Below are 12,360 nucleotides of genomic sequence, written 5' to 3'. Positions count from 1 at the left end.
CTCCACTCAGTGTCCTCCACCCCTCTCTGCCAATCCCTCCACTGGCCTCCACTCAGTGTCCTCCACCCCTCTCTGCCAATCCCTCCACTGACCTCCACCCCTCTCTACCAATCCCTCTATTGGCCTCCACTCAGTGTCCTCCACCCCTCTCTGCCAATCCATCCACTGGCCTCCACTCAGTGTCCTCCACCCCTCTCTGCAATTCCTCCACTGGCCTCCACTCAGTGTCTTCCATCCCTCTCTGCCAATCCCTCCACTGGCCTCCACTCAGTGTCCTCCACCCCTCTCTGCCAATCCCTCCACTGGCCTCCACTCAGTGTCCTCCACCCCTCTCTGCCAATTCCTCCACTGGCCTCCACTCAGTGTTCTCCATCCCTCTCTGCCAATCCCTCCACTGGCCTCCACTCAGTGTCCTCCACCCCTCTCTGCCAATCCCTCCACTGGCCCCCATTCAGTGTCCTCCACCCCTCTCTGCCAATCCCTCCACTGGCCTCCACTCAGTGTCCTCCACCCCTCTCTGCCAAACCCTCCACTGGCCTCCACTCAGTGTCCTCCACCCCTCTCTGCCAATCCCTCCACTGGCCTCCACTCAGTGTCCTCCACCCCTCTCTGCCAATCCCTCCACTGGCCCCCAATTAGTGTCCTCCACCCTCTCTACCAATCCCTCCACTGGTCTCCACTCAGTGTCCTCCACCCCTCTCTGCCAATCCCTCCACTGGCCTCCACTCAGTGTCCTCCACCCCTCTCTTCAAATCCCTCCACTGGCCTCCACTCAGTGTCCTCCACCCCTCTCTGCCAATCCCTCCACTGACCTCCACTCAGTGTCCTCCACCCCTCTCTGCCAATCCCTCCACTGGCCTCCATTCAGTGTCCTCCACCCCTCTCTGCCAAACCCTCCACTGGCCTCCACTCAGTGTCCTCCACCCCTCTCTGCCAATCCCTCCACTGGCTTCCTGTTGCCCAACGGATAAAATTCAAAACATTAACAATCACATATAAAGCCATTTATAACTCCGCCCCAAATTACATCACCAATCTTGTCTCCAAATATCACCCAAACCGTCCTCTCTGCTCCTCCCACAACCTCCTGCTCTCTAGCTCCCTTGTCTCCTCCTCCCATGCTCATCTCCAGGACTTCTCCAGAGCTTCCCCCATCCTCTGGAACTCTCTACCCCAATCTATCAGACTATCACCTACTCTGCTCACTTTTAGGCTCTCTCTGAAAACCGATCTCTTCAGGGAAGCCTATCCTGCCCTCAGCTAATAATGGAATCTTCTATTCCTCCTACCAGTCCATCCCCCACAGTTACTACCTTTTGTACCACCAGCCACTCCCTCCTAGATTGTAAGCTCCCAGGATCAGGAACCCCCTAACCCTCTTGTATTGAACTGTATTGTTGCTGTGTTGTCTCCCATTCTGTTGTACAGCGCTGAGCAAACTGTTGGCGCCATAAATCCTATATAATATTAATAATATAATAGGTGTGATAGGCTGTAGCCTTCTGCCCACAACCTCTAAAACAAAGGGAGGACTCCTCCAAGACCCACAGAGTCCCCCTGGCCAGGACTATACACCTCAATAATACTTTGTAGCTTCCACTTCTGATGTTTAATAAATGTATTGATGATGAAAGGTGACGATGAGCATACAATGGTACAACCTTCAGAATGACACTTTATTTTTTGTAGGTTCTCAAGACCAGCTCCAATGTTCCTCGATGACTCTTTCAGGAAGTGGGGAAAGATCAGGGAATTCGTGCCTCCATTCGGAATCAAAGGACAAGGTAGGGAAAAAAACTCAATTGATGCTTTTCTGTCCTCCTGTTTTCCTTGGCATCATACATTCGTAAAGAAAACTTATGGACAAATTAGCCACTTCCAGTCCGGACACTTTCCCCCCCTTCCAGTCCGGACACTTTCCCCCCTTCCAGTCCGGACACTTTCCCCCCTTCCAGTCCGGACACTTTCACCCCCCTTCCAGTCCGGACACTTTCCCCCCTTCCAGTCCGGACACTTTCACCCCCCTTCCAGTCCGGACACTTTCCCCCCTTCCAGTCCAGACACTTTCACCCCCCTTCCAGTCCGGACACTTTCCCCCCCCTTCCAGTCCAGACACTTTCACCCCCCTTCCAGTCCGGACACTTTCACCCCCCTTCCAGTCCGGACACTTTCACCCCCTTCCAGTCCGGACACTTTCCCCCCCTTCCAGTCCGGACACTTTCCCCCCTTCCAGTCCGGACACTTTCACCACCTTCCAGTCCGGACACTTTCCCCCCCCCTTCCAGTTCGAACACTTTCCCCCCCTTCCAGTACGGACACTTTCACCCCCTTCCAGTCCGGACACTTTCCCCCCCCTTCCAGTCTGGACACTGTCCCCCCCTTCCAGTCTGGACACTTTCCACCCCTTCCAGTCTGGACACTTTTACCCTCTTCCAGTCCGGACACTTTCACCCCCTTCCAGTCCGGACACTTTCACCCCCTTCCAGTCCGAACACTTTCCCCCCCTTCCAGTCCGGACACTTTCCCCCCCCTTCCAGTCTGGACACTTTCCCCCCCTTCCAGTCTGGACACTTTCCACCCCTTCCAGTCTGGACACTTTTACCCTCTTCCAGTCCGGACACTTTCACCCCCTTCCAGTCCGAACACTTTCCCCCCCTTCCAGTCCGGACACTTTCACCCCCCTTCCAGTCCGAACACTTTCCCCCCCTTCCAGTCCGGACACTTTCACCCCCCTTCCAGTCCGGACACTTTCCCCCCCTTCCAATCCGGACACTTTCCCCCCCTTCCAATCCGGACACTTTCCCCCCTTCCAGTCCGGACACTTTCTCCCCCTTCCAGTCTGGACACTTTCCCCCCCTTCCAGTCCGGACACTTTCCCCCCCTTCCAGTCCGGACACTTCCCCCCCCCCCCCCCCTTCCTCTCCAGGCCAATTTTCAGCTTTCAGCACTATCACACTTTGAATGACAGTTGCGCGGTCGTGCAACACTGTACCTGTACCTAATATGAATTTTTTTTTGAGTCAGATAAAGCGTTATTTTGGTGGTATTTATTCACCGCTGGGATTTTTATTTTTTTTTTGCTATGTAAATGAAAAAGTCCAAAAATTTGAACAAAAAGTTTTTTTCTTATAAAATTTGGCAAATAAGTAATATTTCATCATAAATCTCGGCCAAAATGTATTCCGTTATCTTTTTAGTAAAAAAAAAAATAACCCAAATTAGTTTATAACCAAAAATTATGATTTTTAAACATTACATTTACATTTTTTTTAAATTTTTTTACATTATTATTTATGTTTTTTTTTTACTTACTGTCACCCCCCATAAGTGACACTGGTGACATTGTACTACTGTACACTGTACTACTTGTGGGGGGTGATGAAGATTTTTTTTTTTTTTTTTACACTGATTGCTTTTACACCCATATAAGGCTGTAAGAGGAATCATTTCTCCATCTCTCTGGCTGCATCTGGCTGGTGAATTAATTGGTATGGAAAAATGTCTCAGCATTGGTGGTGTCACTGGATGGAAATAATGTCCCTGCGTTGGTGAGGCAGATGGAGAACAGAGCTGTGGCAAGTTTTCGGGGCAATAACACTGCGCCCCGGGGTGTATGCCCCTTCTGCTGCCCCCCCCCCCCCCCTTGTGCTGGCCCTGGTCTTAAATGGGCATTAGCTATAGGTGAATGTTAGGTAGGTGACCAAAAAGGAAATCCTGACTCCAGCTGACACCTTGTAAGCAATCACGGCAACAAGTTTTTTAAATTCTTTTGAATGAAAGGCGACCATTTGTAAGCACCCCCGGCAGTGTTCTGTGGTTTGTTCCAACCCTCCAGTGGTTGATGCCCCCGTCTGAGGAGGGCTGCACCCCGAATCTTTAGGCCACCTCTGTCCTGGTCCCCGTGGCTTCCTTTCTGTAGTCCATTTCCTGGAGCGCTGGAGAGCAGTGCTCTAATATTGGGGGGTGGTAATATCGTTCAGGCAGGCTAATAACCGGACATCTAACTGAGCAAGATAGTAAAAAAAAAAAAAAAAAAACGTAAACTGCAAGTCATAAATCTGAATTTTCAGCGTATTTAGCTGGTGAACAGATTGGAAATTACGCAATGTAGACCGCGGCTTCATGAGAAGACCAACGTTTGGATAATTTGATGCGAGGAACCGTTAACGCCGGGATAATTTACTCATCACAGGGTCCGCTTACAGTAATAAAATATATCCGAGTAAACACTGGCGGCGGGTGGAATGCGCAGTTGTGGACGGTTATTCTTAGATCTCGCCAACGCATTACGAGTCATTTTATAGTCACCACATAATGTAAGAACGGAGGCGATAGACCGGAGCGCTTTGCCTCGTGCTGGCTCTGATTTTATGTGAACGAAGATTATTATATAATATTTTATTATAAGATTGTTATATACAGTGAAGGAAATGCGTATTTGCTCCCCGGCTGATGCTGAATGTTCGCCCCTCACACAGAAACGATCGGTCTAACAATGGAATGTTCGCCCCTCACACAGAAATGATCGGTCTAACAATGGAATGTTCGCCCCTCACACAGAAATGATCGGTCTAACAATGGAATGTTCGCCCCTCACACAGAAATGATCGGTCTAACAATGGAATGTTCGGTTTAACACTGAGAGACAGAATACAACAACAAATTCAGCAGAAATGCGTCTAACAAATGATGACTGATCTGCATGTTCATGAGGGAAAGAAGGATTTGATCCCCTTCACAAAACATGACTTAGTACTTGGTGGCCAATCCCTTGTTGGCAATCACAGAGGTCAGACATTTCCTGGAGTTGGCCCCCAGGTTTGCACACATCTCAGGAGGGATTTTGGCCCACTCCTCTTGGCAGATCCTCTCCAAGTCATTAAGGTTTGGTGGTTGACGTTTGGCAACTCGAACTTTCAGCTCCCTCCACAGATTGTCAATCGGATTAAGGTCTGGAGACTGGCTAGGCCACTCCAGGACCTTAATGTGCTTCTTCTTGAGCTGCTCCTTTGTTGCCTTGGCCGTGTGTTTTGGGTCATTGTCATGCTGGAACACCCATCCACCACCCATTTTCAATGCCCTGGCTGAGGGAAGAAAGTTCTCACCCAAGATTTGAGGGTACATTGCCCCATCCATCGTCCCTTTGATGCGGTGCAGTTGACCTGTCCCCTTAGCAGAAAAACACCCCCAAAGCAGAATGTTTCCACCACCACGTTTCACAGTTGGGATGGTGTTCTTGGGGTCATAGGCAGCATTCCTCCTCCTCCAAACACAGCGAGTTGAGTTGATGCCAAAGAGCTGGATTTTGGTCTCCTCTGACCACAACACTTCCACCAGTCCTCCTCTGCATCATTCAGATGTTCAGTGGTAGACTTCAGACGGGCCTGGACATGTGCTTTCTTGTTACCTGTATGAGAGACACCTGGGAGCCAGAAATCCTGCTGAATGATAGGGGATCAAATCCTTCTTTCCCTCATGAACATGCAGATCAGTCATCATTTGTTAGACGCATTTCTGCTGAATTTGTTGTTGTATTCTGTCTCTCAGTGTTACACCGAACATTCCATTGTTAGACCGATCATTTCTGTGTGAGGGGCGAACATTCACCATCAGCAGGGGAGCAAATACTTATTCCCTTCACTGTAGATGGCGGCGCCTTCTGTTTGTTGTTTGAGTGCGAGTTAGAACATGTCAGAACACGCTGGACTGCGAATGTTGCGTGACTCACCACCAGAGGGATACACCGCGGGCATTCCATGAATAAAATTGTCACAACGCGTACATGTGGAGGCATGGCAGAGGGCTTACCGCCCAGAACCCCAAATGTGTCCTCAGCTGGAGTCACTGAGATGTTCCTGGAGCATGTTAATGGCACCGTGACCGCCCTGTCATGGCAGCTCCAGATCACTGTTGAGGATTGAGAACCGGTAGAATGAACTCTCGATCCCGTGATCATTGTGACAACCAATCACAGCAATCACATGATTGGAAAGCCCAGGAAATGTCTCTTGTGTTAACCACTTCCAGTCCGGACACTTTCACCCCCTTCTAGTCCGGACACTTTCACCCCCTTCCAGTCCGGACACTTTCCCCCCCCTTCCAGTCCGGACACTTTCACCCCCTTCCAGTCCGGACACTTTCCCCCCCTTCCAGTCCGGACACTTTCCCCCCTTCCAGTCCGGACACTTTCACCCCCTTCCAGTCCGGACACTTTCCCCCCCTTCCAGTTCGGACACTTTCACCCCCTTCCAGTCCGGACACTTTCCCCCTCTTCCAGTCCGGACACTTTCCTCCCCTTCCAGTCCGGACACTTTCCTGCCCTTCCAGTCCGGACACTTTCCCCCCTTCCAGTTCGGACACTTTCACCCCCTTCCAGTCCGGACACTTTCACCCCCTTCCAGTCCGGACACTTTCCCCCCCCCCTTCCAGTCCGGACACTTTCACCCCCTTCCAGTCCGGACACTTTCCCCCCCTTCCTGTCCGGACACTTTCCCCCCCTTCCAGTCCGGACACTTTCCCCCCCCCCTTCCAGTCCGGACACTTTCCCCCCCCCTTCCAGTCTGGACACTTTCACCCACTTCCAGTCCGGACACTTTCCCCCCCTTCCTGTCCGGACACTTTCCCCCCTTCCATTCCAGACACTTTCACCCCCTTCCAATCCGGACACTTTCACCCCCTTCCTGTCCGGACACTTTCACCCCCCTTCCAGTCCGGACACTTTCCCCCCTTCCTGTCCGGACACTTTCCCCCCCCTTCCATTCCAAACACTTTCACCCCCTTCCTGTCCGGACACTTTCCCCCCCCTTCCATTCCAGACACTTTCACCCCCTTCCAATCCAGACACTTTCACCCCCTTCCAATCCGGACACTTTCCCCCCCCTTCCAGTCCGGACACTTTCACCCCCTTCCAATCCGGACACTTTCACCCCCTTCCAGTCCGGACACTTTCCCCCCCTTCCAGTCCGGACACTTTCCCCCCTTCCTGTCCAGGCCAATTTTCAGCTTTCAGCGCTATCACACTTTGAATGACAATTGCGCGGTCATGCAACACTGTACCCATATGAATTTTTTAGCATTGTTTTGAGACAGATAAAACTTTATTTTGGTGGTATTTATTCACCGCTGGGATTTTTATTTTTTTTTGCTATGTAAATGAAAATGTCAAAAAATTTTGAAAAAAAGTATTTTTCTTATAAAATTTTGCAAATAAATAATATTTCATCATAAATCTTGGCCAAAATTTATTACGTTATCTTTTTAGTAAAAAAAAAACAACAAATTAGTTTATAAAAAAAAATCATCATTGTTTTTACATTTTTATTTAATTTTTTTATATTACTATTTTTGTTTTGTTTTTTTTGTTTTTTTACATACATGGTGACACTGTACTACTTGTGGGGGGTGATGAAGTTTTTTTTTTTTTTTTTACACTGATTGCTTTTACACACATAAAGGCTGTAAAAGCAATCATTTCTCTTTCTCTTTGGCTGCATTCTTGCAGCCATTGAGAAATACTGTGTGAGCTGTGATTGGTCACAGCTTGTCACATGGTACAAGGCTGTTGCGAATAGCCCTGTACCATGTGACCTCTGTGATCATTCACAGATTTCACACATAGTAAGCAATGATGTCAGAAGTGACATCTTGCTTACTACTCTTCATGTGATCACTGATTGGCCAATCAGTGACCACATGATTGGGACCTCACACAGTGGTCCCGTACAATGATCGGTGTTCCACTGTGTCCGGAGGACACAGCTGGCACCGGATCGTGGTGCTGCGCACTCCCAGGGAGCGCGCACAAGCAGGGTGCGGGGAGGCCGTTTATAAGTGGCCACCCGCCCCTGCAGTGCCACCATTCGGCCGTTTATATACATGGGCCAGACAGGAGGTGGCTAAGAACCCTGTAAAGGGGGTGAAAGTTTTCTTGAAGCCGAAATTGCGCTTTTAGTAACAAACATAAAAAGAGACTGAGATCCCTAGTAGGTCCTCCTGGCAGAAGTTCCATTCTCAGCCTCATAGAAAGGCAGAATGTTAGCAAAACGCGTCAGTCATACAGCAGAGCCTTTCACAAAGCCTTTCGCAGAGCCTTTCACAGAGCCTTTCACAGAAGCCTTTCACAGAAGCCTTTCACAGAGCCTTTCACAGAGCCTTTCACAGAAGCCTTTCACAGAAGCCTTTCACAGAGCCTTTCACAGAGCCTTTCACAGAAGCCTTTCACAGAGCCTTTCACAGAGCCTTTCACAGAGCCCTTCACAGAAGCCTTTCACAGAAGCCTTTCACAGAGCCTTTCACAGAAGCCTTTCACAGAGCCTTTCACAGAGCCTTTCATAGAGCCTTTCACAGAAGCCTTTCACAGAAGCCTTTCACAGAGCCTTTCACAGAGCCTTTCACAGAGCCTTTCACAGAAGCCTTTCACAGAGCCTTTCACAGAGCCTTTCACAGAAGCCTTTCACAGAAGCCTTTCACAGAAGCCTTTCACGGAGCCTTTCACTTCCAGTGTTCTATAATACCAGCGACGCTCTTTGAACATTGAGGATGTTGGTATCACTTCGCTGGAAGTCTCTTTTCCTCGTGAGGTTTTCTGGCGATTCCCCTCCAGGTAACGCGGCTGATCTGTCAGCTTTATTTATCTGGCGGGGGACGTGATATAAGTGGTTTGTCTGATTTTGTTTGCGCTCCAGATGTTCCTTCATCACTTGGCTGACTCCTGACTTCAATGATTTAGCAGGTTTCCGTCTGCATGGTGACCTCAGTGGCGGGTTAAACCAACTTACACAGCTTGTGCAGGAAAAACGCACAATTGCCCCTTTCCTCTGCACCCGCTACCTGATCTGTTTGATCAGCGTGACATGGCTTCTCTTTCCCGAGGTCGCCCTGGGTGAGCGGCATTTGTTTACCTGCAGTGTATCCAAGCGTGACGCTCCCTTACAATCACGCCGCCTATTATGTTAACCTGTAGGAAGGCAGACCACATGTGTGCACATGAAGATGGCTGGAGGTCCTCATCACAGCCATCGGTGCTGCAACCGAAATAAAGGGGGAATCCGTGGCTTTGTAGAAGCGAATATACTCAGATAAACATCACAAGAGGGAAATAAAAGAATTACAAAGTATGATCCCTCTTCATTGGCCGACCTGATCGCAGGCTGTCCCCTCTTCAGTCTATCATGAACGCTGCTGCCAGACTCATCCACCTCACTAACCGTTCCATGTCTGCCAACCCTCCACTGGCCTCCATTCAGTGTCCTCCATCCCTTTCTGCCAATCTCTCCACTGGCCTCCACTCAGTGTCCTCCATCCCTGTCTGCCAATCCCTCCACTGGCCTCCACTCAGTGTCCTCCATCCCCCTCTGCTAATCCCTCCACTCAGTGTCCTCCATCCCTCTCTGCTAATCCCTCCACTGGCCTCCACTCAGTGTCCTCCATCCCTCTCTGCCAATCCCTCCACTGGCCTCCACTAAGTGTCCTCCATCCCCCTCTGCTAATCCCTCTACTGGCCTCCACTCAGTGTCCTCCATCCCTCTCTGCCAATCCCTCCACTGGCCTCCACTCAGTGTCCTCCACCCCTCTCTGCCAATCCCTCCACTGGCCTCCACTCAGTGTCCTCCACCCCTCACTGCCAATCCCTCCAATGGCCTCCACTCAGTTTCCTCCATCCCTCACTGGCCTCCACTCAGTGTCCTCCACCCCTCTCTGCCAATCCCTCCACTGACCTCCACTCAGTGTCCTCCACCCCTCTCTGCCAATCCCTCCACTGACCTCCATTCAGTGTCCTCCACCCCTTTCTGCCAATCCCTCCACTGGCTTCCCATTGCCCAACGAATAATATTCAAAACATTAACAATAACATATAAAGCCATTTATAACTCCGCCCCAAATTACATCACCAATTTTGTTTCCAAATGTCACCCAAACTGTCCTCTCTGTTTCTCCCACTACCTCCTGCTCTCTAGCTTCCTTGTTTCCTCCTCCCATGTTTCGTCTCCAGGACTTCTCCAGAGCTTCCCCCATCCTTTGGAACTCTCTACCCCAATCTATCAGACTATCGCCTACTCTGCCCTCTTTTAGGCGATCTCTGAAAACCTCTCTCTTCAGGGAATCCTATCCTGCCTTCAGCTAATAATGGAATCTTCTATTCCTCCTATCAGTCCATCCCCCACAGTTACTACCTTTTGTACCACCAGCCCCTCCCTCCTAGATTGTAAGCTCCAAGGATCAGGGCCCTCCTACCCCTCTTGTATTGAACTGCATTGTTGCTGTATTGTCTCCCGTTATTTTGCGAAGCGCTGAGCAAACTGTTGGCGCCATAAATCCTGTATAATAGTAATAATGACCAGTTGATCTTCAGTCCCCACCATGGCAGAACTGGATCCAGTTGGCTTTCAGATGCTGAAGTCACCACTGCTGTGCGCACACCGTATTCATAAATGGTTCCCCTCTTTGGTAATCCGGCATTTCCACCTGCTCTGAACCAATCGTATTTCCTGACTTGGAACAGACAGCACCAGTCATCTGACACAAGTTATGTCCCAAGGAGTCTTTCCATCTCTGGAATCTTTGTCAGGGAACACCACTATGACCCAACAATGGTTAGTTTACCAACAGTTTTTTCTCCTTTATCTCCTTTTTCCGAGACAAGTGACACCTTGGCCTTCCACCAGCTCTATTTGAAAATATCCTTCTACAGGACTCCCGTTCAACTCAGATCATATCGTCACTGTACACTATCCTCATTACCCAACCTCACCCTTCCCTACCTCGCTGGACAGAACAGTAGTCAAGTGAACTTGAAGTCGATCTTTCACCAGACGATTGGGGAAAAAGCATTCATCTTGACATACCATCTATCCCTAGTTCCTGGAGCTCAAGAAAGGAACATCAAAATTCTTTCCAACTGTCAAACATAGCTTCACACAATCTATCCGTCAGTTTCTGATCTCTGGTGGACATGCCATACTCAGCATGATACCATGTCCCATGTTTGGTGGGCATGACCAACAATTAAACAATTCTGGGAGGAGACCATTCTAAAAGTTTACACCAAAACTTTGGGATCCACCATCTCTAATTTTTCTCAGATTGTACTACTTTCCATATTACCAGGATCCATCAAACATGTCAAAGAAGGCAAACTACACATTAGAGGTAGAGGACATGTCTGTTGGGGGAGGGGTGTGTGAAAGGGGGTAGAGGACATCCTGTGGGGGGGAGGGGTGTGTGAAAGTGGGTAGAGGACATGGCTGTGGGCAGCAGAGGGGTGTGAAGGGGGTGGAGAACATGGCTGTGAGGGGGAGGAGGATGTGAAAGGGGGTAGAGGACATGGCTGTCGGAAACGGGGGTGTGAAGGGGGTGGAGAACATGGCTGCGAGGGAGAGGAGGTTGTGAAGGGGGGTAGAGGACATGGCTGTGGGCAACAGGGGGGTGTGAAGGGAGTGAAGAACATGACTGCGAGGGGGAGGAGGATATGAAACGGGGTAGAGGACATGGCTGTGGGCAACAGGGGGGTGTGAAGGGGTTGGAGAACATGGCTGCGAGGGGGAGGAGGATGTGAAAGGGGGTAGAGGACATGGCTGTGGGCAACAGGGAGGTGTGAAGGGGGTGGAGAACATGGCTGCGAGGGGGAGGAGGTTGTGAAGGGGGGTAGAGGACATAGCTGTGGGCAACAGGGGGGTGTGAAGGGGGTGGAGAACATGGCTGCGAGGGGGAGGATGATGTGAAACGGGTTAGAGGACATGGCTGTGGGCAACAGTGGGGGGGTGAAGGGGGTGGAGAACATGGCTGCGAGGGGGAGGAGGATGTGAAAGGGGGTAGAGGACATGGCTGTGGGCAACAGTGGGGGTGTGAAGGGGGTGGAGAACATGGCTGCGAGGGGGAGGAGGATGTGAAAGGGGGTAGAGGACATGGCTGTGGGCAACAGGGGGGTGTGAAGGGGGTGGAGAACATGGCTGCGAGGGACGGGGTAGAGGACATGGCTGTGGGCAACAGTGGGGGGGTGAAGGGGGTGGAGAACATGTCTGCGAGGGGGAGGAGGATGTGAAAGGGGGTAGAGGACATGGCTGTGGGCAACAGTGGGGGGGGTGAAGGGGGTGGAGAACATGGCAGCGAGGGGGAGGAGGATGTGAAAGGGGGTAGAGGACATGGCTGTGGGCAACAGGGGTGTGTGAAGGGGGTGGAGAACATGGCTGCGAGGGGGAGGATGATGTGAAACGGGGTAGAGGACATGGCTGTGGGCAACAGTGGGGGGGTGAAGGGGGTGGAGAACATGGCTGCGAGGGGGAAGAGGATGTGAAAGGGGGTAGAGAACATGGCTGTGGGCAACAGTGGGGGGGGTGAAGGGGGTGGAGAACATGGCTGCGA

General features: G+C 50.7%; 1 protein-coding gene across 1 annotated transcript in view; it reads left to right on the top strand.

Annotated features, from left to right (window-relative positions):
• Positions 1-1,692: 1,692 nt before the first annotated feature.
• Positions 1,693-12,360, top strand: part of ST3GAL3 (ST3 beta-galactoside alpha-2,3-sialyltransferase 3) — a 115,800-nt gene continuing 105,132 nt past the window's right edge. The window contains exon 1 of the mRNA XM_089665094.1: positions 1,693-1,784. Within this exon, the coding sequence (XP_089521220.1) occupies positions 1,709-1,784 (76 nt within the window). The 5' untranslated portion in view covers positions 1,693-1,708. The remainder of the gene's footprint in view (positions 1,785-12,360) is intronic.

Source organism: Staurois parvus, unplaced genomic scaffold (genome assembly GCF_062004578.1).
Source record: "Staurois parvus isolate SC_StPar_1 unplaced genomic scaffold, SC_StPar_1.0 ptg002124l, whole genome shotgun sequence".
NCBI lineage: Eukaryota > Metazoa > Chordata > Amphibia > Anura > Ranidae > Staurois > Staurois parvus.
Note: the sequence above shows the minus strand (reverse complement) of the source record. Positions and strands in the feature narration are given on the sequence as shown.